The 26921-nt window shown below is 43.8% G+C and overlaps 1 protein-coding gene across 1 annotated transcript; it reads right to left on the bottom strand.

Annotated features, from left to right (window-relative positions):
• cpne4b (copine IVb) lies at positions 1–24750 on the bottom strand. Its single transcript, XM_034094584.2, has 15 exons — positions 24567–24750; positions 18681–18860; positions 16529–16600; positions 16221–16295; positions 15567–15650; positions 15387–15476; positions 12753–12851; positions 7642–7728; positions 6659–6718; positions 6429–6562; positions 6100–6154; positions 5831–5882; positions 5051–5184; positions 3939–4175; positions 1–950 (listed from the first exon to the last, which is right to left on the bottom strand). Exons 1-15 carry the CDS (start codon positions 24735–24737, stop codon positions 819–821), a joined length of 1662 nt encoding a protein of 553 aa, XP_033950475.1. The 5' UTR covers positions 24738–24750; the 3' UTR covers positions 1–818.
• Between the last annotated feature and the right edge of the window lie 2171 nt (positions 24751–26921).

The following is a 26921-nucleotide window of genomic DNA, read 5'->3' as shown; positions in this document are numbered from 1 at the left end:
TGAGAAACCAACTTGTCTTTATTATAATCAACATGCAGAATACAGAAAAGCTCACAGATGAGAGTCTACCACACACGCTTTGCTATCTTCCCAAAGCTCTTTACAATGTAAGAAGGTTATTAAGAAATTATTACAATTATTCATTTGTTCATTTCCATTTAGCAAAATCTCAAACAAATCTGTAGAAAAGAACCCAAAACACCCAAGACAACCCTGAATGTCACACAAATGACATAGATACTTTATTTCATAACTAGCAAGTGGGACTGGAGATTGGATATTAGCAGGAACTGAATTATTCATGCATTTATGCGGTACACTAACAGGGACTCTACCACTCCCATAAATAACATTTGCATTGCTAATTTCAAGCATTTAGGGCTATGCAGTCACATATTTTGGCTTTGCCCACATATATTTTGGGTTATGTACTTGCTAGTTATCTAAATAAGGTAGAAGTGTCATTTCTTTGGGTGGGTTATGGTCTGACTCTGCATGCAGGTTCAGAAGACTGCTCTTATTTCTATAAACATATTTTAGATATACAGTAGGTAATAATAATCTCCAAGGTGATGCCATTATGGCCAAACATGCAATAGTCACCAATGGAGTGGTTCAAATTGTTTCACCAGAACGAGCTAATTCTCTGAGCTAGACTACTGTATTTAGGTAATATGGTTATGTGTACATGTTTGTTGGTGTGTATGTGTGCTTGTGCTTTTACATGAGTACATTTGTATTATACAGTACGTAAATGTATATGTATATATGACATATGTGTGTGTGCATTTGAGAGTGTGTTTGCATGTAGTCCATTGTCAGGGGCTGAAGGTTCTTGTGGACTCATAGTCAGACATACACTTGGGTGTGATGCCTTTAGCGTTGTAGTAATCCACCACCTGGTTAGGGACTTCTGCCAAAACACTCTTAGCCAGTGCAGCTGGGGAGGCCTGGAAGCACAGAGAGAGGAAGAGAGAGGAAGAGAGACGTCACTAAAACACGCATCACTTAGCCATGCATGATTCCAGGATGCTAAGATTTACAGTTGAGCCAGATGCTGTCAAAGGTCTGAATGAGTGAGACTGATGCGATCGGACAGGCTCATTTGACAACCTCAAAACATCTCTGCTTTCACCTTTTTGACCTACCATAGCTTGGTTTCTATGTGCTCACAAAATGGCACTTGAAAAAACACATTGGAAAATAATTTTAAAAAGCAATAACATTTACAGGGAAAAGTAAAGGACCATGAATATTAAACGTAGGTACAGTACAGTGCTGTATGAGTCAATAATGGTAATTAGTGCCATTTATTATCCTACTTTGCTATTATTTGACTCGATACGATTTATTTTTACATATGCAATACATAAAATAACCATTTTTAAATCAATATGATAATACCGAGAATGTATTCAAGTAAAAGAAAGCAGATTTGTGTCAGTTCTCGAAGGACTTGAATAGGGGAAATACTATTACTTTTGTATGTACAGCAAAAGTACAACAGATATGAATAACACTGAAGACTGTACCTATGATCAGCAAAGAGAAAAAGACAAACATATTTCTTTGTACATGAACCCACTCGTCTGCATGAACGCACACACACATGCTCCCGCGCCACACACACACTTCCGAACCCCTCAAAGTCAGAGAGTCTGTCGTACTCCGTCTCACATAATTCCCAGAGACAATGCACCATCAAAGAGAACCCACCCCAACTCCCCTCCCTCCTCTCATTTCCACCCTTCCTCCCTCTCTCTCTCCTCGGCTCCTATCTACCTGTTATCCCACACTCTGCCTGTCTCACAGAAGCTCCATCCTGCTAATCCCTTCTGAAAAGAAACGACAGAGCAGAAAATCACCTCTCCACCTCTGTCACACACTCCCTCGCTCCCTTTTGTCTTTAGCTCCGGTCTCCTGTTGACCCCCCTCCAGCACCACCACCAGCACTCTCTCCCACCAGCATCCACCTCTGTTCATTCAAATGTATTCCCCACCTCCCCTCTCTGACTGTTTTTATTATATGCTTCTTCTCCTTCTCCTCGCTCTCTTTCTGTTAAGCTGGGATGTAATTTGTTGATTCCTCAACCTGTCACAGAACAAACTCACCATAACCGACCCAGCAAAATAGACGCTGTCAAAGTCAGGCAAAATTAATGCCACCAGATAGGAAGACACGCGCACACACACAGTGCGCACACAGCTTATGTGTTTTGACGAGCAAGCCAAGCATATTACGCCCACACACTCACGCTTGCTACCCTCTAAATACAGCACTTCTTGACACCCACACAACTAATTTACACCCACACACTCACCCATACACACTTACACACAGACAGAGCCACCGCTAAAGAAGAACTTTCTATACGCTGTCTCTCAGTCTGTCCTTGACTTATAGCACCGCTTGCTATTGAACTGACTTCTTTTTTAAAGAAACAACAAAGAAGGTTTACCCAATTTTTGATCATACATTTCCTCATACAAATCCATTCATTCACACAGGTCTACCACTTATCAATATGTTTTGTTTGTTTATATATTTTAGAGCCATTTATTTTAAATTGTAAGCGTATTTGTTTGTTTTATGATTGTAGGCAATGGCAGATTTCCCTTTCTCCATTGGGCCACAGTAGCTAGTAGTAATTACTAGTAGTAGTAGTAAAAAAAAGAAGAGAGGAATGATCAGTGTGTTGCTTGATTTATGGTTTGATAAAAGTGCTGTTGTTGTGACCTTACAAAAAGTCACGTGCATGCCATTTCTGGTAAAATGTCAGCTATTTGTTTTTGTGAGAAGCAAATCTATCATGGTCAAATAGGACTGACAGTTGGCCACAGCTGTGAAATGTAGACTGTAAAGTTAACTCAAACACAAAGCTATGTTATTTTGCTCAACAGGATAATGTAGAAAATGAGAAGTGTCATTAAGTAAGCAAACTAACTCAATGATGTCTGCTACAAGGCAAAATCTATCAAAACTTTGCTAACATTAGTCAACGTTGGTCATACTGAACCAAATAAGGCTGTATTTGAAAAACTCCTGAGTGCAAATTAAACAGGGGTGTGTTCTTTGCTTATGAGTTGAACATCTCATTTGTAAGAGGAGGATTGTGTTTTTCCTTCATTCAAATGTTATATAATCCCACTTTAAAAGGATTATATTTTCCATATGTTTTATTCATCTACATGCTGCTTAAAATAGCACATTGCAGAATGAGGCGCAGTAACCTCAGTTTGTATGACTGACTTTTGGGGCATTCATTTTAACCTGCAGTAGATATGTAAGAACTCGTGTTAAAGTTCAAATGTTACTTATGATAGTAAAAACTGCTTTTGGAAGGGGGTTATGTAATTTTGCTGCGGAGGTCAGATGTTACTTACAGGCTGCCATTTGCCTACCTTTGTTCGAAATCAAAAATGTGCTTGTATACATTTAGGAAGAAGAAAAGATGATGCAGTTCGTGGACATTTGTTCTTGTGAACAGAGCCTCAGGTGTTGTTCTGGCAACGGTATTGAAAGATTTTAAGTAACACTTAGCCCTACTCAGAAGCTTTTTAAAAGCCTCTGGCCTTGATTTGAAATGCTATAATGTAAATACTCTTTTGTGACCTTACATTTCTTTTATCCTATCATTTTGTTATTCAGCTTGGGAAAGCTCTTAACTTTCTTAGAGCAGGAAGCCCGGTAGCAGATAGTTATGCTGTCACCACACAAAGGTACAAAAATAGCTGAAAAACTGCATCTAGTGTAATTTCTTTTACGCAGTCTGCTGCACTGTTAGTTAGTGCCCCATTTCTATATGTCTTGATGTTGACCTCCCTGGAGCATTACTCAAATGTACTGCCTGGTTTGCATTTATCAAAGCTCTATGATTTTTCCAGAGATGCATACTTCTATCCCTCGCCCTTCACCCCTCCTCTTAGCTGAAACCCACATGTTTGAAGTCTTTGAAGGGGACGAACTGGACAATGTCGCGGAGGACCGGCTCGCCCTTTGGTGAACGCAGGATCCCATCGTCCCCGTCCAATATCTGCATGTCTGTGAAGTCAGCGTTGCCCACGCCGACGATGATGACTGACATGGGCAGGTGGGAAGCATGCACGATGGCCTCTCGCGTGTCCGCCATGTCGGTGATGACGCCGTCTGTCAGGATCAGCAGGATGAAGTATTCCTGGTGGGGAGAAAGTTATGAGTGGATGTAGGAGGGTGTGGGCAGGAGGAATTGATGTTCAATGACTCTAATGTTTTAAAAATGTACTTCTTGACAGCAACTAATTTAAATAAAACTATTCTAATACACGAGAGACATAGAGAAGCTAGAGGCATTAAGGCAGAGAGGAATTTGGGCTCTGAAATGTATGCCTGATATTAAATGAATATCAATCACTTCCTCCCTCTTTTAAAATGCATCGCTTTCCGCCCTGCTTCATTCCCTATTTCCCATCTGATGTCTCACTTTATGCCTTATCATTGTCTTTCCCTCTTCCCCCCGTGTGCCAGTGCAAACACCACAAATCACAACAACAGGAACAAAATGGCATCTTTCTTTTTTTCCAAATGTCTTTCATTCTCTCCCTCACCATGGCCTCTTTCGTGTGCATCTCCTCGGACGCAGAAGAGGCCACTTTCTGGATGATCGGGGCGATGTTGGTGGGCCCGTAGAGCTGGATCTTAGGGAGGCAATTCTGATATGCCTCAACCACACCTTGGATCCCTAAATGTACTTCTTGACAGCAACTAATTTAAATAAAACTATTCTAATACACGAGAGACATAGAGAAGCTAGAGGCATTAAGGCAGAGAGGAATTTGGGCTCTGAAATGTATGCCTGATATTAAATGAATATCAATCACTTCCTCCCTCTTTTAAAATGCATCGCTTTCCGCCCTGCTTCATTCCCTATTTCCCATCTGATGTCTCACTTTATGCCTTATCATTGTCTTTCCCTCTTCCCCCCGTGTGCCAGTGCAAACACCACAAATCACAACAACAGGAACAAAATGGCATCTTTCTTTTTTTCCAAATGTCTTTCATTCTCTCCCTCACCATGGCCTCTTTCGTGTGCATCTCCTCGGACGCAGAAGAGGCCACTTTCTGGATGATCGGGGCGATGTTGGTGGGCCCGTAGAGCTGGATCTTAGGGAGGCAATTCTGATATGCCTCAACCACACCTTGGATCCCTAAAAAAACACACACACAAACACATGTTGTTTCGCCATTTCTATCTGTCCGTGTTTCACGCTGCACTCACCTCTCAGAGTTAAAGTTCTTGTTCTTGCAAAGGTTTCTGCTAAAGTAAATCTGCGCCTGTGATTGCACTTCTAGGTGACTGGGCATTTTTCAAAAACTATTCGTCCACATGAGCCAAAGCTAACAAACACCTTCACAGCAGGAACGCTTATGTGGGGAGAAAAGCGCAGAAGCCTATTTCACACATAAAGATTAGTGTTGTTATCTTTTGGTATCGTAGAGCCTGAAATACGTCTTGCAGCATATTGACAAATGTCCTGGCTGCATGTGTGTGTGTGTGTGTGTGTGTGTGTGTGTGTGTGTGTGTGTGTGTGTGTGTGTGTGTGTGTGTGTGTGTGTGTGTGTGTGTGTGTGTGTGTGTGTGTGTGTGTGTTAAAGTGTGTTAAAGTGTGTGTATTTGTATGGGTTGTGGCTGGGAAATAAACAGAGATATGGAAGGATAAATATGAGACTGAGAGATGAGAGATGTGGAGATGTGATACTGTAAGACTGCTTTCGATCCTGTGGTGCATTAATAAACGTTTATGTAAGTCAAGAAGTCTGTGTTAATGAAGTGAAGTTTGCTTCAAAGCTCACCAGCACATTCAGGATTGTCTTCATCAAAGTTCACGGCGAAATCGTGTGAAACCTTCATGTGGGGGAGAGAACACAGGGCTTTTTTTTACCGACAACACTCATTACAACACGTTCAGTCCAATTTACAGGTCGGCAGATGCATTCTCTTTTCATGTTGATCAAAGGCAAGCTGTGCCTTTCGAAAGAGGTATTACATCTTAATCTTGAGTTACCAGAACTCCCTCTGCTACTGCAAACACACACGAACACACACATCCCAAATGTCCTACCTTGAAGTCAGGTGGTATCAGTGCTCCAAAACCAAAAGCAGGGAACATTTTATCACTGGAGGAAGAGAAAAGCGCAGGATTCAATGAAAACAATGGAGAAAGGTAGAGACAAGGACAAAGGATGGGTGCAAAACCTTGAGGGAAAAGCCAGTGTGTGTGTGTGTGTGTGTGTGTGTGTGTGTGTGTGTGTGTGTGTGTGTGTGTGTGTGTGTGTGTGTGTGTGTGTGTGTGTGTGTGTGTGTGTGTGTGTGTGTGTGTGTGTGTGTGTGTGTGTGTGTGTGTGTGCGTGTCAGGATTTTATAAATGAGGATTGATAGAGTAGTTCCTACCTGTCATAGTCTTGGCAGATCTCCCCGACAGCCACCAGCGCCTTGAGGTACTCGTTGGGCTGGTAGGGGTGGATGTAGTGGAGGGAGCAGCTGTTTCTGGGATCCCCATTGGATGCTGTGAAGTCTATTGCCACCTGAGACAGAAACACACACACACAGCTTGAATGAGAATGGACAGACAATGACATGCTGCTATAAATATTGGGGAGATTATATGTGACAAAACGTACTGTGAACTGAATTTGGCAGCCTCCCATGATGTACTCCAGGAAGGAATACATTTTGATGATCTGTCAAAGAGGAGTGTCGAGATTTAGGGATGTCATGAATTCAAGGAAGGATACAATAAAAACTGAATTATGTGGATGCATCTTTGCTTGATGCTCGGCACGCTATTAGAGCTAAAATAATGAATTGTTTAGATAACACAAAGTCACAAATAATGTTTGTATAGTACAGGAGTCAATAGTTTTAGTATATGAGCATTTACTGGTGGTCTCTGTTTTATTACTTTTAACTTTACGATCCTTGTTATGTAACTCAAGGTTGGACAAAACAGACAATTTAAAAACAACCTTTGGCTGTGTGTTTGAAATATTTCACTGTCATGACTCATGTGGCATTAGATAACATTTTGGCTTTAACTTATCACTACGAAGTAAATGTTGATCGCACAAGGTAATGGGTGTAGAGTCGACTAATGACACCATCAGTGTTAAGAGTTGTTCCCTATAAGCCTCGCTATACAAGGCCATTCAGTCTGTGTCAAGGTCGCATTCTCCCTTTCACAATAATAGACCTTCACTGCATCATTGATTGTAGCCGTGTCACTAATGATACAAGAAGAAGATTGAAAAGCTGTCTGTTACCACATTAAACAGTAAACAACTAACCAATTAAGTTGATTGGTAATGTACGACAGAGCGGAGAAATGAGACCAACAAAGGCAGCAGAGAACAAGACTGCTAGCAAGCAAATGTGGAAAAGTCAAAAACATTTAGCAAATGTTAAGGGGAGAAATGCATTCAAAGAAAGACTAAATGTGTCTTTGTGAGAAACACTGACAGTAAATAACTGTTGTTACTCGATAGGAAACCCCACACAGAATCTTTAATCAACAATAACAATACTCATTATGTGTAGCCCTTGCCCTGTGAGACACGTGCAGGGAGGATAGCAGGAAGTAGAAGGATATTAAATGGTTTTACTTCACCTTACAGTGGTTGAGAATAACAACACCAGAGTTTCTGTAGTTCTTCTTCTTCATCTGGTATTTAGGGTTGATGCATTCCCATTGCAGCTGGGCAAAATCACACATTGATGTTTATGTCATGTCACAAAAAGAGGTTTCATACAATTACATTAAGCAGCTGCTGATCCATAATTGTATCATTACTTACAAATAGCTAATGTTTGTTAGTAAATGCTAATGTGTGGACATTATTTTGGCAAAATAATAGCTTTATAGCTTTTTTTCCAAAGGATGTGTGACGAAGATAACTTTGTCACTATGGACTGACGGCTTCAGGCCTTGTATATTGCAAATGTGTTTTTATTTTGAAAAGTGTTCCCCCTCCCGTTCTTTCTGTTACCCCTGATTATGTTCACCTGGTGCCCTGTGTTGTCTCCTCCCCCCCCCCACCTGTGTCTAATTGCTCCCCCCTCACCTGTGTCTTGTTGTGCTGATTAGTGTGTAGGAATTTAGGCTCTGTTTCCCTGTGTGGGGAGGCTGGTAGTGTGTGAGAGATCCTGGTGGCTGCAGGCTGTGCCCACGTGAACAGCAGCAGCAGGATTGAGGCTGTGTGTATTGTGTTCATGCTGTAATAAATGCCCACACCGGGTTATATTTGGGACGTGCTGCCTCTGCCTCCTTGCTTGGTCTGGGCCGCTCAATTGTCAGCTTCACAATTGGTGTCAGAAGTGGGATTCGACCAAGTGATGAGGTGAGAGTGATGGAGGAACTGAGGGAGATGATGAGGTCACTCCTGCAGCTTCAGGCAGCCGGTAAGCAGCAGTTCGCACGGGAAGAGGAACGGGAATCCAGAATAAGAGAGGAACGGAGACTCCGGAGGCAAGACGGCCGATTCGCTAAACGGGCACTAACTCTGCTGCTGGGGCATCAAAGAACCTGGCGGAGAACCGGAAATTGATGCGGGAGCAGAAAGAGGAGATGCGCTTAGTGGAGGAAGCTCGTCTGATACGCCTGGAGGAGGAGAAGAAACTGACGGAGGAGGAGAAGAAACTGACAGAGGAGAAGTTCTGTCAGGAGAGAGAACGTCAGCTGCTGGAGGAGCTGGAGAGACGGAAACGGCGACAGGCAGAGCTCGCGGCACAGAAGGCCAGAAAGAAGGAAGAAGAATTGCAACGGGAGGAGCTGGTAAAAATCCTGGAGGAGAATAACCGCAAGCTGAAGAGGGAACTTGAGCGTGTGGCCGCTAAGAAGCTGGAGACGGTGAACAGCAGCCTACAGCGTCACCTGCAGCGCAGCACGAAGGAGAAGGAGGAGCGCGAGAGGGAGCTCATCAGCATGACGCAGCAGATGGCCACGCTGATGCAACTAAAGCGGTCCCGGGCGGATCCCGCTCCGCGGGAGAGGCCGCAGTCCCGGCTCTCTGAGAAGAGCGGAGAGATCCAGAACCTCAGGATGAATTATATGAAACGTCTCTGGAAACACCGGGCGGAGTGGAGACACATGGAGGAGGGCAAAATGGCCAAAACGGTTAAGACACTGTGCTTCCTGGGGAGAAGGGTAAGGATATGTGACGAAGATAACTTTGTCACTATGGACTGACGGCTTCAGGCCTTGTATATTGCACATGTGTTTTTTATTTTGAAAAGTGTTCCCCCTCCCGTTCTTTCTGTTACTCCTCCCCCCCCCCACCTACCTGTGTCTAATTGCTCCCCCCTCACCTGTGTCTTGTTGTGCTGATTAGTGTGTAGGTATTTAGGCTCTGTTTCCCTGTGTGGGGAGGCTGGTAGTGTGTGTAAGATCCTGGTGGCTGCAGGCTGTGCCCACGTGAGCAGCAGGATTGAGGCTGTGTATTGTGTTCATGCTGTAATAAATGCCCACACCGGGTTATATTTGGGACGTGCTACCTCTGCCTCCTTGCTTGGTCTGGGCCGCTCAATTGTCAGCTTCACAGGATGTATGTGTTCAATATTTACATTTTCAAACATGTCACTTTTTGCTGTGTTTACTTTTTTTTTTTATTGAGTCGGGCACAATGAGTTTACATTTATACACAATATTTGTCCCTTTCCCCCCTCCCCTCCTGGTCCTAGCTAGTAATGTAAATAGATACATATACAGTGGGGCAAAAAAGTATTTAGTCAGCCACCAATTGTGCAAGTTCTCCCACTTAAAGATGAGAGAGGCCTGTAATGTTCATCCTAGGTACACTTCAACTATGAGAGACAGAATGGGGGGAAAGAATCCAGGAAATCACATTGTAGGATTTTTAATGAATTAATTGGTAAATTCCTCGGTAAAATAAGTATTTGGTCACCTACAAACAAGATTTCTGGCTCTCACAGACCTGTAACTTCTTTAAGAGCCTCCTCTGTCCTCCACTCGTTAACTGTATTAATGGCACCTGTTTTAACTCGTTATCAGTATAAAAGACACCTGTCCACAACCAAAATTGTAGACCTGCACCAGGCTGGGAAGACTGAATCTGCGATAGGTAAGCAGCTTGGTGTGAAGAAATCAACTGTGGGAGCAATTATTAGAAAATGGAAGACATACAAGACTACTGATAATCTCCCTCGATCTGGGGCTCCACGCAAGATCTCACCCCGTGGGGTCAAAATGATCACAAGAACGGTGAGCAAAAATCCCAGAACCACACGGGGGGACCTAGTCAATGACCTGCAGAGAGCTGGGACCAAAGTAACAAAGGCTACCATCAGTAACACACTACGCCGCCAGGGACTCAAATCCTGCAGTGCCAGATGTGTCCCCCTGCTTAAGCCAGTACATGTCCAGGCCCGTCTGAAGTTTGCTAGAGAGCATTTAGATGATCCAGAAGAGGATTGGGAGAATGTCATATGGTCAGATGAAACCAATGGAACTTTTTTGGTAAAAACTCAACTAGATGTGTTTGGAGGAGAAAGAATGCTGAGTTGCATCCAAAGAAACATGGGGTGGAAACATCATGCTTTGGGGCTGTTTTTCTGCAAAGGGACCAGGACGACTGATCCGTGTAAAGGAAAGAATGAATGGGGCCATGTATCGTGAGATTTTGAGTGACAACCTCCTTCCATCAGCAAGGGCATTGAAGATGACTGGCTGGGTCTTTCAGCATGACAATGATCCCAAACACACCGCCCGGGCAACGAAGGAGTGGCTTCGTAAGAAGCATTTCAAGGTCCTGGAGTGGCCTAGCCAGTCTCCAGATCTCAACCCCATAGAAAATCTTTGGAGGGAGTTGAAAGTCTGTGTTGCCCAGCGACAGCCCCAAAACATCACTGCGCTAGAGATCTGCATGGAGGAATGGGCCAAAATACCAGCAACAGTGTGTGAAAACCTTGTGAAGACTTACAGAAAACGTTTGACCTCTGTCATTGCCAACAAAGGGTATATAACAAAGTATTGAGATGAACTTTTCTTATTGACCAAATACTTATTTTCCACCATAATTTGCAAATAAATTCTGGATTTTTTTTCTTCTCATTTTGTCTCTCATAGTTGAGGTATACCTAGGAAAATTACAGGCCTCATCTTTTTAAGTGGGAGAACTTGCACAATTGGTGGCTGACTAAATACTTGTTTGCCCCACTGTATAGGTAAAAATAAAGTAGTGTAAAAGATAATATTAATAGATCAGGAAATAAAGAATAATAACAATAATACATGTACCCATAATATGAGTATATTATACTCATATGTATACCCACATATACACATACATACATACATGTATATAAAGACAGAAACAAAAACGAAAAAAAAAACACATACATTCGTGGTTCCCCCCTTTCTTCTTAATTTAGTGTCTTAAGTTCAGCTATGTAGGCTATCATAGAGCCCCAGACAGATTCAAATAGTTTTGAGGAGCCCCTCAGGTTATATTTAATCTTCTCCAAGTTCAGGTACATCATTAGATCTTTAAGCCAGAGAGATGCTTTAGGTGGTATCGAAGATTTCCATTCTAGGAGTATTCTTCTACGTGCTAAAATAGATGCAAAGGCTATACTGTCTTTAGTTTTCCTCCTCATCATTCGGTGGCCAGGTAGTACTCCAACAATGGCAGTTTCTGCACATGGTGTCAATACCACGTCCAAGGCCTCAGCAAGGTGTTTGAAAATGTTTGTCCAGTATCCTTGTAGGCGAGGACAAGACCAAAACATATGAGTCATGTTTGCTGGTGAAGTGTGACATCTGTTACAGGTATCCGTGATATTTGGGTATATTTTTGTGGACAACTTTTAGTTGTATAAGATTGATCCTGGCACAGGACGTACTATTGTTCACTCTTGCTAATGCACCATCCCAGACCTCATCATCTATAGCTTGGACTAGTTCCTCTTCCCAATCTTGTTTGATTTTACCATGAGATGTTTCTGTGAGACGGGAGACGGAATTGTAAATTCTTGAAATCCAACCTTTTTCGGTTGTTAGAGTGTCCAGAATTGAGTCAATTATTGAATCCGGCGGGATATTGGGGAAGGAAGGGTTATTTAGTTTAACCCAGTTACGGACCTGGAAGTAGCGAAATAGATGAGAGTCTGGGAGGCAAAATTTGTCCGAGAGTTGGCTAAAGCTACCGAAAAAATTGTTGATGTAAAGGTCCCTTACTCTGATAAAACCTAATCTCTGCCACATAGAGAACCCTAACCCTAACCCAGTGTAAGGGGGGTGAAAGAGATGGTTGTTGCGAATGGGACTATGAATAGAGGATCCACAAAGTCCATGAGCCTTTCTAAATTGGGACCATATTCTTAGGGTGGAAACAACAATCGGGTTATTCGAATATTGAGTTGGCCGGCTGGGTAATGTAGATGTAAGCAAAGCAGAAAGTGAGGTATGAGGACAGGATTTGGCTTCAAGCTCACACCAACTGGTTGGTTGGTTGGTTCCTTAGTCCATACAATTATTTTGTGGATATTGGCTGCCCAATTTTGCTGTTTTTGATTGAGTTTTATTTGATAATTCTTAAATTGTTAATCACTCTGAGATGTTTATGACCCTAAAGGTTGGATGGTTAGCCACACCTCTTATCATAAAGCCTATCAGCATATACAGGTGTAATCAAACTATTATCAAACCATTGTCTATCTCAATACATCGTAGCTGTTTTAGTTCCTATCCCTGTGTGTTCTTACCTGTTTGCCCTCCAGCTCAGCTCTCGTCTCCTTAAAGGTGGTCTGAAACTCCCCAATAAAGTCGTGTTTTCCATTGGAGTCCCAATCCCAAACTGTGCACTGTAATACACACACACACACACACACACACACACACACACACACACACACACACACACACACACACACACACACACACACACACACACACACACACACACACACACACACACACACACACACACACACACACACACACACACACACACACACACACACACACACACACACACACACACATTCATTCAGTTAGAGCGCAGCTGTGACACTGACACCTAAACACACACACACACACGGCATGCAGGGAAATGCCATGCTGAATGATTGATAAGGCGGTGTTGGTGGGGGGGCAATGGAGTGGTGAAATATTAATCTGAGGACGCTGAGGGGGACGTGGCTTAAGAGACTGCTTTGTGTGTGTATGTGTGTGTGTTTAGGCTGAATAGTTTGTTTCTCTCAAAGGAGCTGCCAGATAAGAAAAATTGTCTCAATCACTAGTGAAATGTGCGGGTCAGCGGGCCAAGGCTCAGCACATCATAAAGAAACAAGCCTATAAATTGAGAAGGTGAAAAATACACCAATATCTGGATTGTCCCGTGGAGTTTGCACAATCAATAACATTCAATTAAACTGGTCAAAAGAGACACTTGTTAACGCACAGAGATAAAAATGCCTCAACCTTTCGCAAAGGTTTTAATGGCTGTGAATTACTCATTTGTCTGTCGAGCTCTGTGACCTTCTCAACTGAGGTCAATCCAAAAACTAGCGGTCAGAACCAATCCAGCAGCACTTGATTAAAAACAACGACCGGTGGTAATCCCCTTATTTTCTGTCTCCCACTTAAGCTGACAAGTGTCTTTCCTTGAAGTGAGTGTGTGCCATTTTTGTCTGTATGAGTGCTTGTGTGATCATTGGTGGATGTGTCTGTTTCATTTCCATGTGTGAGGGAGCGCTCGCTTTTGCAGCCCTGCTCACTTAAAGTTGCTGAGAGAGTAATGAAAAAATGAAGACTCTCTGTTTCATTCACTGAATACTAACGGTTGGAAGGAGAGACGGGGTATACGGAAATAGAGAGGAAACGAAAAAGGAGAAATACAAAGCGATAGACAGACAGACACTGCAATGGAGGGTTATGCATTTATGCATTGATCAGTTAAGAGCCCTGTGAAAAAGAAGCACCAGTCTGAATAGAAATCTCTGCATTGCCATTTCTCACTATAGCACTGATGCTTCAAACAGGTAGCCGTGGAAACCATTGCCGACGCCTGCATGTGTGTGTGTGTGTGTGTGAGCCCTTTCTCCTGCTGTCAGGAGCCATGCAGAGTTAAGACGCTTCTGAATATTTAATGACCACACTCATGCTTATTCATAGAAAGAATAACTCTTTAGGAGCGGGTGTGAGGCCACCACTTTGGCACATATACACAAAAGCACGCACACAGATCTATTCTGGCACATCAGGTGAGAGTTCAAAGCCCTGACCCACCCAGCCTACAGTGGGCAGTCAGACGGTGTCAGGACGTCGGGGAGAAACTGTCGCCCTAGTTTCTGCGCTGTGTCTTTTGGAACTATGTAGCCCTTGAGGGTATTTGGATAACCCGTTCAGAATATTCAAAAATATGCTCAATCTGCAGCGGAGCCGTTGGGGAAAGAAATCACCTGGATCTTCAGTTAGAGCAAATCACTGCACAAGAAGAAAAATGAGAGTAAGTAAAACCAGCAAATGATAAAACTCAAGAGGTCGCGCACAGTCGCTCTCTCATGTTTCATCGTCATCTCATCTGATCATTCCAATACACTCATATTTTCTCACCGACACATCTGAAACAAATCCAGGTAGTGAGCAAAAGTGGTGTGAAAATGGTCGGAAAAGAAAATCTCAATAAAGAGAAAAAAACGGCTTTGTTTTAATGTATAATATATGATAACAACGGCTCGTACAGTATCTTCGCATACTTAAGTCATCAATAAAAAAATATTATGATGAATACAGACTACCGCCACCTGCTGGTGTGGACAGTTTGTTTATCTCTAATGCAAAAGAAGATTGATGTGACAGTCGGCTGATGGCGTTAGTGTTTGCGGTGGGTTCAAAGTGCGACTGTTCGACATGAAGCAGGGAAGGTAAAGTAAAACAGAAGACATCCACCATTTCAGTGCGTTTGGGCCCTCAGAACAAGAGTTATTTTAAACCCATCCAGCTCTTTATATAATACAAGAAGCATCAGGAAAACATGAAGGGAAGCAAATAACCTGAACTCAATTAGGGCTTGGAGAACAAAACGGAAGGCAATGATTGAGGCTGCTTTTGAAATTGTTCACATGCTTGAATTGACTTGTATACTTGTGGGTAGGTTGCACTTTGCCGATGTTTTACAAATATCATCATTTGTATGCTGCACAGAAAAAGCACCTTGCCTCCGGGGCTGTGTGGCATCTCCCTTTAAAAGTGCATCGGGTCCTCCTGAGGGAACTTTAATAATGAAGGGAGCTTTTAGCCAAGGTTTTGCATGCTCAGAGTTTTGAACGCATGTTATTTATAAGGTTGAATACAATGTGATCATTATTATGACCTGCATAAAATAGCAAACTCACCTTTAGTTCCCTATCTTGGTCACCACTGCAGAGTGTGTTTAAGGAAACTTTGAAGGATTTCCAAACTGGGCTCAGGTTGTTCATGATGGTCTGCAGCGCACAAAACACATTGCTGTTAATCACAGGCCAGCATGCAGGAAATAATACATGTAATCATTGTTTGTTTGTGCATGTAATCACCTCAGTTCTGTGTACAAGCGACTCAGTCCCGTCATCATTCATTCTAAAAATCTCCAGAAAAGGGTCTGACTTGCTGAAGAAATCCTTTAAAGGGAAAACACGCACGAAAGCCATTGCCTCAGAACTGCCTTTGATCACGATAAATCATTCATACACTCACAGAATCATTATTTTACACCCTTTCTTTTTTGTTTCTTCTAACCATCCTTTTCCTGTCCTCTTCAATTTATCCATCCCTCCCCTGCTTTCTTCCATCTTTCCCCTAAGGCACAACTTGTTTGGATTAGTCATCCGTAGCACTGCGCACGTGTGTGTGTGTGTGTGTGTGTGTGTGTGTGTGTGTGTGTGCGCGTGTGGAGGCTGAACATTTATATAGTTATCTGTGTGTGTGGTGGAGTGGTTTAGATAGGAGAGGGTTATTGGGGAGGGGGGGTGTCCACCTATCTCCTCCGGCCTCCTGTAATAACAGATTGTGTTATTGTGTTTTGTGTGTGATTAGCTTGATCTCCAATTCCCACAGCCCTGACACCTCCTCACACACCTGCCTGATAGCGTTCCCACCCAAAGTCATATCTCTGAATATTAATTCATCACATCTAAAGGAAAACAAGAGATGTTTAATCTTTCTGAAAGAACACACAGAATTGCACTAACCTTGTCATCAAGCTTACGAGCGCTGAAGCAGAGTTCAACGTAATCGTCATTACCAGACAACTCCTCCGCTGTCACCTTTACATGAGGAGTGGAGAGAAAAAAAGGAAGAAGAAGAGGGGGGGAGGAGGAGGGAGAGAGGTAGAGGAAGGAGGTGAGAGAAAATGAGATGGAAATGAGGAACAGAGCAGATTGAACAGCAACATCACCAAATGAATTAGTGTCTGAGTGCAAGAGGTGGAGTGTGTGTGAGTGTGTGTGTGGTTTGATTTGTGCGTGCGTTTGTGTGTAACCGTCACTGGGAGACACACCGTTATGGATGACTTTCCAGAAGTGTTTCCCGGTTTGTAGAGAGCTCTGGTCAGTTTCCTCTGCGAGACGATCTACAACAAACAGAAACAAAGATAAGCTCACATAGTTTTTCTCCCAAAGGGACAACTTGACATGCAGTGTCACCCAGGTGTCACCCAGGTGTCACCCAGGTGTCACCCAGGTGTCACCTCATACTTCTACGTAAGGCTAGCAAACGACTGCCTACCTTACACATCCAGTGGACAGAGAGCAGCATGGTGGAGTCACCTTCTCAACACCTGTGAAATGTCATTTTCTCAGGTGTTGTATCCCTAATTTGATCTGCCAGCTTCTAGGCTTTTTTAAGATATAACTATTATGGGCTGGCCAGGTGTTACACAAACGATGTGACTGCTCAAGTTTACATGCAGAGGTTGGTGAGATTAACTAGATGCCAACCACACGGAGAGAAGAAACAAAACAATTCACTAAAAGCAGCTGGGAGCTCAAAGAGCTGAAGAGGGATCGGTTCATTCTCAGTGGGATCTGCCATGAATGCTTTAAGTGATACACAGGCGCTTTGCATTCTGGGGCTGATCACTGGGCAGTTTACATTTATATTCCCTCATTTTGCATAAAGAAAATGTGTGATCCTGCCAAGGGAAGGCAGATGGAAATGTGTTAATTGCTAAAGCTGGCATAAATCCTCTCTTATTTTTTGAGAGCAATGCATTTTATGCATGGTCCTTGTTTAATAGAGAACATATTTTGTATATGAGTAGCTATGATTGGAAGTCCTTTAATGACAATGTGTCATGTATAATCATTTACATGCTGGCTGTGAGGATATCACTGACACAATGCATCTGTGACATGCCTTACTAACTACGGAGGAGCTGCCGCTGCACACACAGAAATCAACACAGTAATGAAACGAATGGCATTATGTTACACCAACACAATTAGAAAACTTTGGTTTCAGATAACATGCTATTACTAACTTACATTGCCTCTGGTGTTACTTTGACTGGACAGTAAATTACAGTCTGTTTTAACACTCGGGATAAGCCACACCATCTAGAACTTTCAGATACAGATCAGAGCGAGACAAGAAGTTGGCAGCGGGTTATCCAATTTCAGTGAACCTCCCTGGATTCCACCTTCTAAATCTCCTTCTTCCACTTCAATTATCTCAGTTCTCCCCACTATCGTAAGCCCACCAGATTTATGGTGCTGATCACATCTCTCACAATGAAGTGGAAACAAACAACAGAACTTTTGGGAATTTATTTCTGCTTCCTTCTTTTCTCAGCGTGACTCAGCTGGTTATTTCCTGAAATCAACTTGTTAATTAGCACTACTGCAATTGCAATGTTCTTTTAAAATGCTCTTGGTTATAAAGTGAAGTAAATAAATGAAGCATATCTTTAAATATTGATTACAACTACATCATTAAGAAGGGCAGTGGTACCATTAAGTGGGAAAATGGCAATTTGTGTTGGAACATGTGCATATCAATGCTTTGTAAACATAGTTTAGAGCACCCTCAGGGCTTTTACGTATAACTAAAGACTGAAGGACAAAGAAAGCTCAGAGTAATGCAGATAGTGACCAACCTCAAGTGAACATATCACATTAGGATTCTATGCACGGCTAAAGACCGCCTCTCTAATCTTAAAGTTTCTCTAGCTCATCATGATTAAAGAACACATGACCTGATACAGACTTTAAAAATCCCAACAAGCTCAGTTAACTTTACAACGGATTACACACTCTATGATTCTTACCCTCAAAGCATGCAGGCTGCATTCAACCATGTATGGGTCTGACACAGACTCCCATGCTCTACACTGGTAAATATAACACTTACTGTGAGGGTCATAAATTCAATTTCCTGGGTTTAGATGCATTCACTACCGCACGTGTTCACCGCATGCTATCATTCTACTTCTGCTCCTTACGGTGAAATCACTCCTATCCGTGGACAGAGGTGACCTCCGAACTTCCCTCACACAAACCATTTCGTTTGTGCAGTCAACCTAACATGCTTTTATATTCATTTATGTAAGTCTGGCGTCTAGAATACGTCTTGTTTTTTGAATTGGGTACAAAGTAAAGAGACAATCATAGCATTGCGTAATTATGCACTTTCACATCAAAAGATGCACTGACCTGTCCTAAAGTACACTCCATCGCTCCCAGGAAGTCAGCGTCTCGGAGGCCATTGTTGCCGGAGCTGATGTCATGGAGTTCAAAGCGGAGCCTCTGGACCTCCTCGAAATAGTAATCCACCAGGAAGATCTTGGAGAAAACAGGGCCGCTACTGCTGCGAATCACCTCTGTACGGTCCACCTGCAAAATAAACATGGACACATGCACGGAGACAGCAAGGTTAGTACATCCAAGTATTATTTTAAATCTAAAAGAAGACACCTTTTACTGTGGGTTTGTATTGACTGAAAGGTCCAAGGGCTGCCATAGCTGGAGTGGGTAAATAAAAAATAAAGCATCTTTTAGTGATAATACAATTATAAAACCAAATTACCAAATATAATCAAATGTATTTCTGTAATGATTAGTCTGTTTCATTTGTTTTAATGTCCAATGGAATAGGAATTAATTAATAGTTTTATAATCGTTTATTTGTTGACATATACATTTATAGGTAAACCATCTTCACTGTTTTTTTGCCCAAGTAAATATTAAATAAGTAGCTTCTATGACATTTTGAAAAATGTCTCTTTTACAACTAGTTCAACACATGTAATGAAAAACAACTTAAACTTATTTATCAAAAAACATATATTAATATTGTCTTATACACCCTTGAGTTCTCAAAATGCTTGAATAGCTTTGTATATTTTGCATGAAGTAAAGGCTTTCTGAAAGTGTTGTTTGATCAAACTGTGTTACAGTTTTCACTTCAGATGTAGTTCTCATTCATAACACTCCGTTCGATGTCTCACTATGGGATGCGCCTCATCGCGAAGCAAACAGATGCATCAATCTCATTACGCCAATCCTGATTGGCTGGTGATCTTGACGTCAGCGTCAGGGGACGCACACAATGCATGCGTCATTCAAACACCTCTTCTCGCTTCAGAGCACATCTCACAGTAGCCGGGCAAGCTTCACTGTCCACAGACTGAACCCAAAATACCATTTCGGTCGACGGGTGCTAGCTGGCTACTCCTTCTGCTTCGCAGGAAGACGGTAGTACTAACGCCGTTAGTACTTAAAAATCGACCTCGCCCTTCTCTACGAGAAAGTAAGGTAGGTCCGATTTTTTCAAGCTAGCAGCACACCTGTTGCTAGCTCGCTCCCTCTCTACCGACACCACGGTAGCAAGGAAGTTTTTCTTTTCTCTTCCTCACGGAGGGGAAAAGGATTAAAAGAGGAGCATACTGCCACACCAGTCAGTATTCTCCGGGAATAAAAGACCCACACCGTCCTTTTTTCTCCGGATTAAGGACAAGGTGGTAATACCTTTTTTCCCGTCCCACCTGTCGAGAGCGGGCCCTCTCCACGCCACGAGGCGACAAAGATGGACGCCCCTCTCCCTCACACCAGAGGAGTCAGGGACTCGGTGGCTCGACTCTGCGGCTGCGGGTTGAAGATCTCGGGCACAGACACACACCAGGTCTGTTCGCCCTGCCTCGGGCTGGAACACGCCCGAGGCGCTATCGACAACCCCGGCTCATGCGGACATTGTGTCCGCTTCACAGTCAAGAGCCTCCGCCGACGGCTAGCGAGACAAGCTAGCCTGTCGGAACAGGACCCCCCCATGTCCATGGACCCGCCGGCCGGCAGTCAAGACACGGGGGCGTCCGCCACAGAGAGCGAACCCCTCTCCGTGTCGGTCTGGGGCTCATTATTATCAGCGATGGCCTCAGAACCGGAATCCCGCGCCCTGGCAGGCCGGGACCCGGTGACGACAAGACACGCGGGAACGGATTCCCGCGCTTTACCAAGCTGGGGCTCCCGGTTAGACCTCACCATGGTCTCACCCGCGGAGGATGTCCTCGAGTTGGATTATGAGGAGGACGATGAGATGCCCTGGCGTTCCTCCTGTCCGAGTCAGATGAACAAGAAGAGGACACCTTCATGTCATCGGCCCAGGCTGCAAAGCCTGGAGCGAGGGCTGCTCTCCCGGGTGACAGCACACCAGCTTCGCCCAGTCTGAGCATGGACCTGCAGGCCGTGTGCAAACGCGCTGCGGTCAGACTCAATGTTCCGTGGCCTGAAATGGCCAAGGAGACCTCCAGGGGCTACGAGGGGAAGCATCTTCCCCAAACAGCGGGCAAAGGGAGGCAACTCCTCCCGGTTTTTCCAGAAATGTTGGATGAAGTGTCGGTCTCGTGGAGAGACCGGCCCTTCAGCAACAAGGTCCCAATCCAGGGTTCCTCCTCCCTGGACTGCGATGGAATGGAGAGGCTCGGCCTGCTCCGCATACCGCCCATGGAACCGCTGGTGGCGGCCCGAGCAGGAACCCCACGCTGCCAGCAAAGGCGGACCGCTTTCAGTCCACAATGACTGAAAAGTCCTATAAAGCCGCAGCGCTGTCCGCCAGGGCCCTGAACGTGTCCTCGCTGCTAACCGCCTACCAAGCGGAGCTCTGCGAGGACCTGTCGGGTAGCCCGGGAGCAGCCACTCTGGACGAGATGGCAGCGGCCACGGACATTTGCCTCCTTGTCCAGCGCTGCGCCGTCCAGGCCACGGGCAAAGTAATGGGGATCTTGGTGGTGCAGGAAAGAGCGAGATGGCTCAACCTCACCAACCTCCCTGACCGAGAAAGGGAAGATGTGCTGGATATGCCCATCGTTCCCGAGGGAATTTTCGGCTCCGCTCTCGCCTCCATGCAAAGGAGGTGTGAGATGAAGAAGAAGGAGGACGAGGCACTCCACCTCTGCCTCCCTCAAAGGGTCCAGCCGCTGCCCTTGCAGCAGCAGTCCTTCACCTAAGCGAACTCTGCCCGGTTTAAAGCACCGGTCAAGCAGAGGTCGCAGCCCACATGCCGTGTGGGCTTTGAGGGTAAGATGGCTAGCCAACATCCTTTGGTTTGCCGTTTTATGAAGGGAGCTCGCAGGCTCCTCCCTGTCTCCAGGTCGCTTATGGGACCTGGCAGTGGTTTTAAATGGGCTCAGAATGACCCCATTTGAACCCCTGGAAGGAGCTGACATGAAACATCTGTCACTCAAGACAGTGCTGTTACTGGCCCTGGCATCCGCCAAGCGGGTCAGCGATATTCATGCACTGTCTGTACATCCCTCATGCACTCAGTTCGCCCCAGGGCAAACGAGAGTGTTGTTGAAGCCCAACCCTGCCTTTACACCAAAGGTGGTTGGTTCGTGTACCCCAATTGACATTGAGGCATTTCCTCCGCAGCTGGTTTCCTCCGGGGAGCAGCAGCAGGATCTGTTGTGTCCAGTCCGGGCTTTACACACATATATGGACAGATCAAAAGAGCTTCGTCTTAATGACCAACTCTTCGTGTCCTGGGCTAACCCTCACAAGGGCAAGCCTGTTACTAAGCAACGGCTCTCCCACTCGATTGTGGAGGCAATTGTTTTGGCCTATACGAGTCAGAATTTGCAAGCACCTTCGGGTCTGCGGGCTCACTCGACTCGGGGCCTGGCTACATCCTGGGCTTTGTTCAAGGGTGTTTCCATCCAAGACATCTGTGCAGCGGCGAGCTGGTCCTCGCCGCTCACTTTTGTCCGCTTTTACAGGCTAGACGTCTCCGCTCCAAGCGTGGCCCGAGCAGTGCTGGGCACCTTGTTGAGTCGGGACTCTACCTGTTAAATTCTGGTTGATCGGTGATTTTCGAGATAAGCTCGTCTGGCAATACGGGAGCTACAATATCCCATAGTGAGACATCGAACGGAGTGTTATGAATGAGAACTATAGGTTACTTACGTAACCCCAGCCTCAGAGTAACATGAAGTGAGATGTCTCACCAGACAGCCCTCCTTGCTATGGTGAAGCGAGAAGAGGTGCTTATTTTGAATGACGCATGCGTTGTGGCGCAAGCTACTTATAGGGGGTGATTTCCCCTGACGTTGACGTCAAGATCACCAACCAATCAGGATTGGCGTAATGAGATTGATGCTTCTGTTTGCTCCGCGATGAGGCGCATCCCATAGTGAGACATCTCACTTCATGTTACTCTGAGGCCTGGGGTTACGTAAGTAACCTATCGTTGTTTGTGATGTCTTCAAAGTGGAGTGAACTTTAAAGATATCTTTCAACACCAAACACACAGCCAATGTGAATTGATTTTGAACCACAGCAGTCTATTCGGCACTGCAGCAATTTTCAAAAATAGCCATTAACACATTGTTTACACTTTTCAACTTCAGGACAGGGAACATGGATTTATTTTAAATTACTTAAATGGCACAAGATGTTTTGATGACACAAAGGAGCGACTAAAGTTGTAAAATCGATCGTTGACTGAGTGAAGCAGAAAGGAATAGAACACAAAAGTCTGCCTCGGAACTGCACACAAAACTATCCAATACTAGCAGCAATGACTGGCTCCCTTTCATTGTTGATAACCCTTTGACACACACACACAAACACAAACATACGCACACACACGCACGCACACACACACAAACTATAAGTGAGCTCAACACCAGACTAAAAAACACACACAAACAGATTTGACCTTTCTCTGACACTTACCTCAATTGGCTAGCATCTTATCAACACACACACACACACACACACACACACACACACACACACACACACACACACACACACACACACACACACACACACACACACACACACACACACACACACACACACACACACACACACACACACACACACACACACACACACACACACACACACACACACACACACACACACACACACACACACACACACACACACAGGCGAGCTTAAACACTCTCTTAACAATTATCCAATTAAGAGACTCGGAATCTGATAGGCATTGATAGCATTTGACCATTCCTACATTCCCACAAAGGGGCTTATGGTAACACACACTCACAAACACTTACACACACACAAAAACACTTACACACACACAGTCTCATGCACACACCCACACAAACACACACACTTTCCTCAGGGGCTCAAGATCAAGTGCTCAGACAGTAGTGCAGAATTATTCTGTCTTTGGAGACTACACAAAAAAGCTAGTGTGTGCGTGTGCGTGTGCGTGTGCGCGTGTGTGTGTGTGTGTGTGTGTGTGTGTGTGTGTGTGTGTGTGTGTGTGTGTGTGTGTGTGTGTGTGTGTGTGTGTGTGTGTGTGTGTGTGTGTGTGTGTGGATCTGTAGTGGAGTTTAGAGCTTGTGCATGTTACAGTCTGTTCAAATGTGTGATGTGTGTGATGCCATGTTCTTGTTAGAGTGGGTCACTGTGTGAAGATGTGCGTGCATGTGTGGGTGTGTGTATCTACATATTTAAAAGGAAGAAAGTGGGCCCGGCATATGTCTGTCTCTCCCAGAAATAAGGGAAATAGAAAGGAAGACACATAAATATCCATTTCATTCCTCTTAATGTATCCTTTTTCTCCTGCTGTGTTCAGCTAAAATGCAGGTGGTACTGTCACCGGTGTCACGTCAGTGAGATTGGGAGGTTTTTTAAAGTACATGGAGAGTCGATTCAGAAGCTACAGTTCGACTGCTATATCAGGTCATGGACAAATGGCGTAGGTTGTGAAAATGTGGGTTGTGAACACTTTACTGGAACTGACCCTGAATGTGTGAAGTATAAAAGCAAAAACACCTACATAACTCAAAGATAAATATGTAACGATTTAAAGGCCATAATGTTATTTGACTTCAGTCAATTGGAGGGGCTCCTGTAAGAAAACATTTCAAATGGCACCTTAATTCATAATAGAGCAACACTATGTAGTAAGAAATGCTTACACACATCATTTCGAAAATGTCTTTCACTGGATGAGCCTCACAAGCAAGGACTCTTCATCTGATGTAACCATTATTCTTTAATTTTCTGCTAATCAGTTTTTCTTAACCAGAGACACAACTTCATCCCATCATCCCATAACTGTACCTCAAACCACTGCCCGTGGGACTGCATCTTCAGAACCACGCAAGGGTCGGGTTTGGAGAGAGCGTCGCGGTCCGAGATCCCCCGGCAGGCCATTCTCAGCTCTACTTTAGCCAGGCACGGAGAGCTGATGAAGCCCAGCGTGGCCTCTGCAGACTCGTAGATGTTACTCATGCTGAACACACAATCACACACTGTACAGAGAGAGAAAGACAGGGTTACTACTATTCAGATATATAGATAGATGGATAGATGGATAGATGGATAGTTGGATAGATGGATAGATAGATAGACAGATGGATAGATAAATAGATAGATAGATATACTGAAATGTTGACTTTATTAAATATATTATGTCAACAAATGTCACATTACTGTATTAGGTTAGTTGAAACCAAATATATTAAGTTGAATCTAATATTTTATATTTAAACTGAATATTATTGCTTTCAACTAACCTAATACACTTACATGAAATAGTTTGACATAATACACTTCGAGTCAACTTTTCAGTTTTTTCTGTGTAGATAGATAGACACATAAAAATACGTGCACTGCAGTACATTTGAAATGTTGTTCGCTTTGACATGAGCAGATGCAGTGGCCCTGACTAAGCAGATAGCATCCAAAACTGTTCAAGGTCAGAAACTCCTGAATCATGGTCAAGGTCCCCAAATACACACAAATGTACACACAATTATGCATTAACAAATCAATGCACACTAGCATTTGGGTGTAAGTATACATTCTGTATACAGACATAATTGCATTAATGCACACGCACACACATGCAGTGAGCACTGCTGAGTATCCAGAACAGATCGGCCATGTTTCTACTCAGGTTTCCACAGTGTATAGTGTTCACAGTCCGCAAATAGAATACTGTCGAGCATCCAGTCTCTGCCACAAAGATTGGTTTTACCTATAATAATGTTAAAATTGTAAATTGTGGAATTTAGTTTAAATCATATTTTTCAGGAGTAGCTGCAAAGAAAATGGCCCATCATTCAACGAGGGCATCTGCGGCTTTTCATTTGTTCAAGGTGAAAGCTCTTTTACTGCACAAAAAATATGTCTATTTCTTCCTATCTGACACATGATACAGGGGCTTGTGTGTACAGCAGTGATGGTCAATATGACACATGTGTGGCAATAATGTTTAATGTGAAACAAGGGATAACTCTCTTGATCTTAAAAGCCCTGCACATCCATCACCCACCCACACAGGTGTTTTCAATTATTCTGCTTAATTAGATCTGTGTGTGCAGACTCAGCTGATCGACTTCTTCCTCACTCTCTTTTTATTGCACCTGTTGGAGGGAAATAATGTGCACCTTTATATATTTTAATAATGCATGGACTCTTGTGATTTGATGTCATTTCCATCATCGCCCCAACCACCTCCAACTTGACCGGAGATGTAATTAGTAGTAATGAAACAGCTGTGTGTGTGTGTGTGTGTGTGTGTGTGTGTGTGTGTGTGTGTGTGTGTGTGTGTGTGTGTGTGTGTGTGTGTGTGTGTGTGTGTGTGTGTGTGTGTGTGTGTGTGTGTGTGTGTGTGTGTGTGTGTGTGTGTGTGTGTGTGTGTGTGTGTGGTCTAGCATTACTATACTTGTGGGGACCTAAATCTGTTTACATAGTCACGTGTGGGGACTGGCTTCCCTTATGGGGACAAATTGGAGGGGAATCATTAATTTTAGGGTGAAGACTTGGTTAGGTTTAGGATTAGGGTAAGGGTAAGGGTAAGGGTTAGGGTTAGGCATGTGTTGGTTATGGTTAAGGTTAGGATAAGTCTCCAGGAAATGCATGTAAGTCAATGTAATGTCCCCTGAAGTGATGTATACATGGTATGTGTGTGTGTGTGTGTGTGTGTGTGTGTGTGTGTGTGTGTGTGTGTGTGTGTGTGTGTGTGTGTGTGTGTGTGTGTGTGTGTGTGTGTGTGTGTGTGTGTGTGTGTGTGTGTGTGTGTGTGTGTGTGTGTGTGTGTGTGTGTGTGTGTGTGTGTGTGTGTGTGTGTGTGTGTGTGTGTGTGTGTGTGTGTGTGTGTGTGTGTGTGTGTGTGTGTGTGTGTGTGTGTGTGTGTGTGTGCAGCTTCTTCAAAAGACATTCTGGGATATATACTTATTCACTATCTTGACGCTAGTTTGATAACAATGTCATGTCTGTCTGTTAAATAAAGCATAATGGCAAACCACTGTACTTATTAACAGGTTGTATCTTATTTGTCTATTTTGAACAAAACATTTGAGTGAAGTTAAGATGTAGAGCCAGGCTATAATGACATAATAATATTAACTAAATGTAATTACAATGATAAAAGCAAGTACAGAATAAAGGAAATAACGCAACACAATAAAT

The sequence above is a fragment of the Pseudochaenichthys georgianus genome, chromosome 11 (assembly GCF_902827115.2).
Source record: "Pseudochaenichthys georgianus chromosome 11, fPseGeo1.2, whole genome shotgun sequence".
NCBI lineage: Eukaryota > Metazoa > Chordata > Actinopteri > Perciformes > Channichthyidae > Pseudochaenichthys > Pseudochaenichthys georgianus.
This window is presented reverse-complemented; position numbering and strand designations above follow the sequence as displayed.

What these genes read in the sequence shown, in the direction of transcription:
- cpne4b (XM_034094584.2), bottom strand. Translation starts at nt 24,737, where the DNA reads ATGAGTAACATCTACGAGTCTGCAGAGGCCACGCTGGGCTTCATCAGC. An exon ending in CGCTTGTACACAGAACTGAG is followed by an intron (nt 15,477 to 15,566) that starts GTGATTACATGC and finishes TGTGCGCTGCAG; the next exon opens with ACCATCATGAACAACCTGAG. An exon ending in TGCACACGAAAGAGGCCATG is followed by an intron (nt 4,176 to 5,050) that starts GTGAGGGAGAGA and finishes TCTCCCCACCAG; the next exon opens with GAATACTTCATCCTGCTGAT.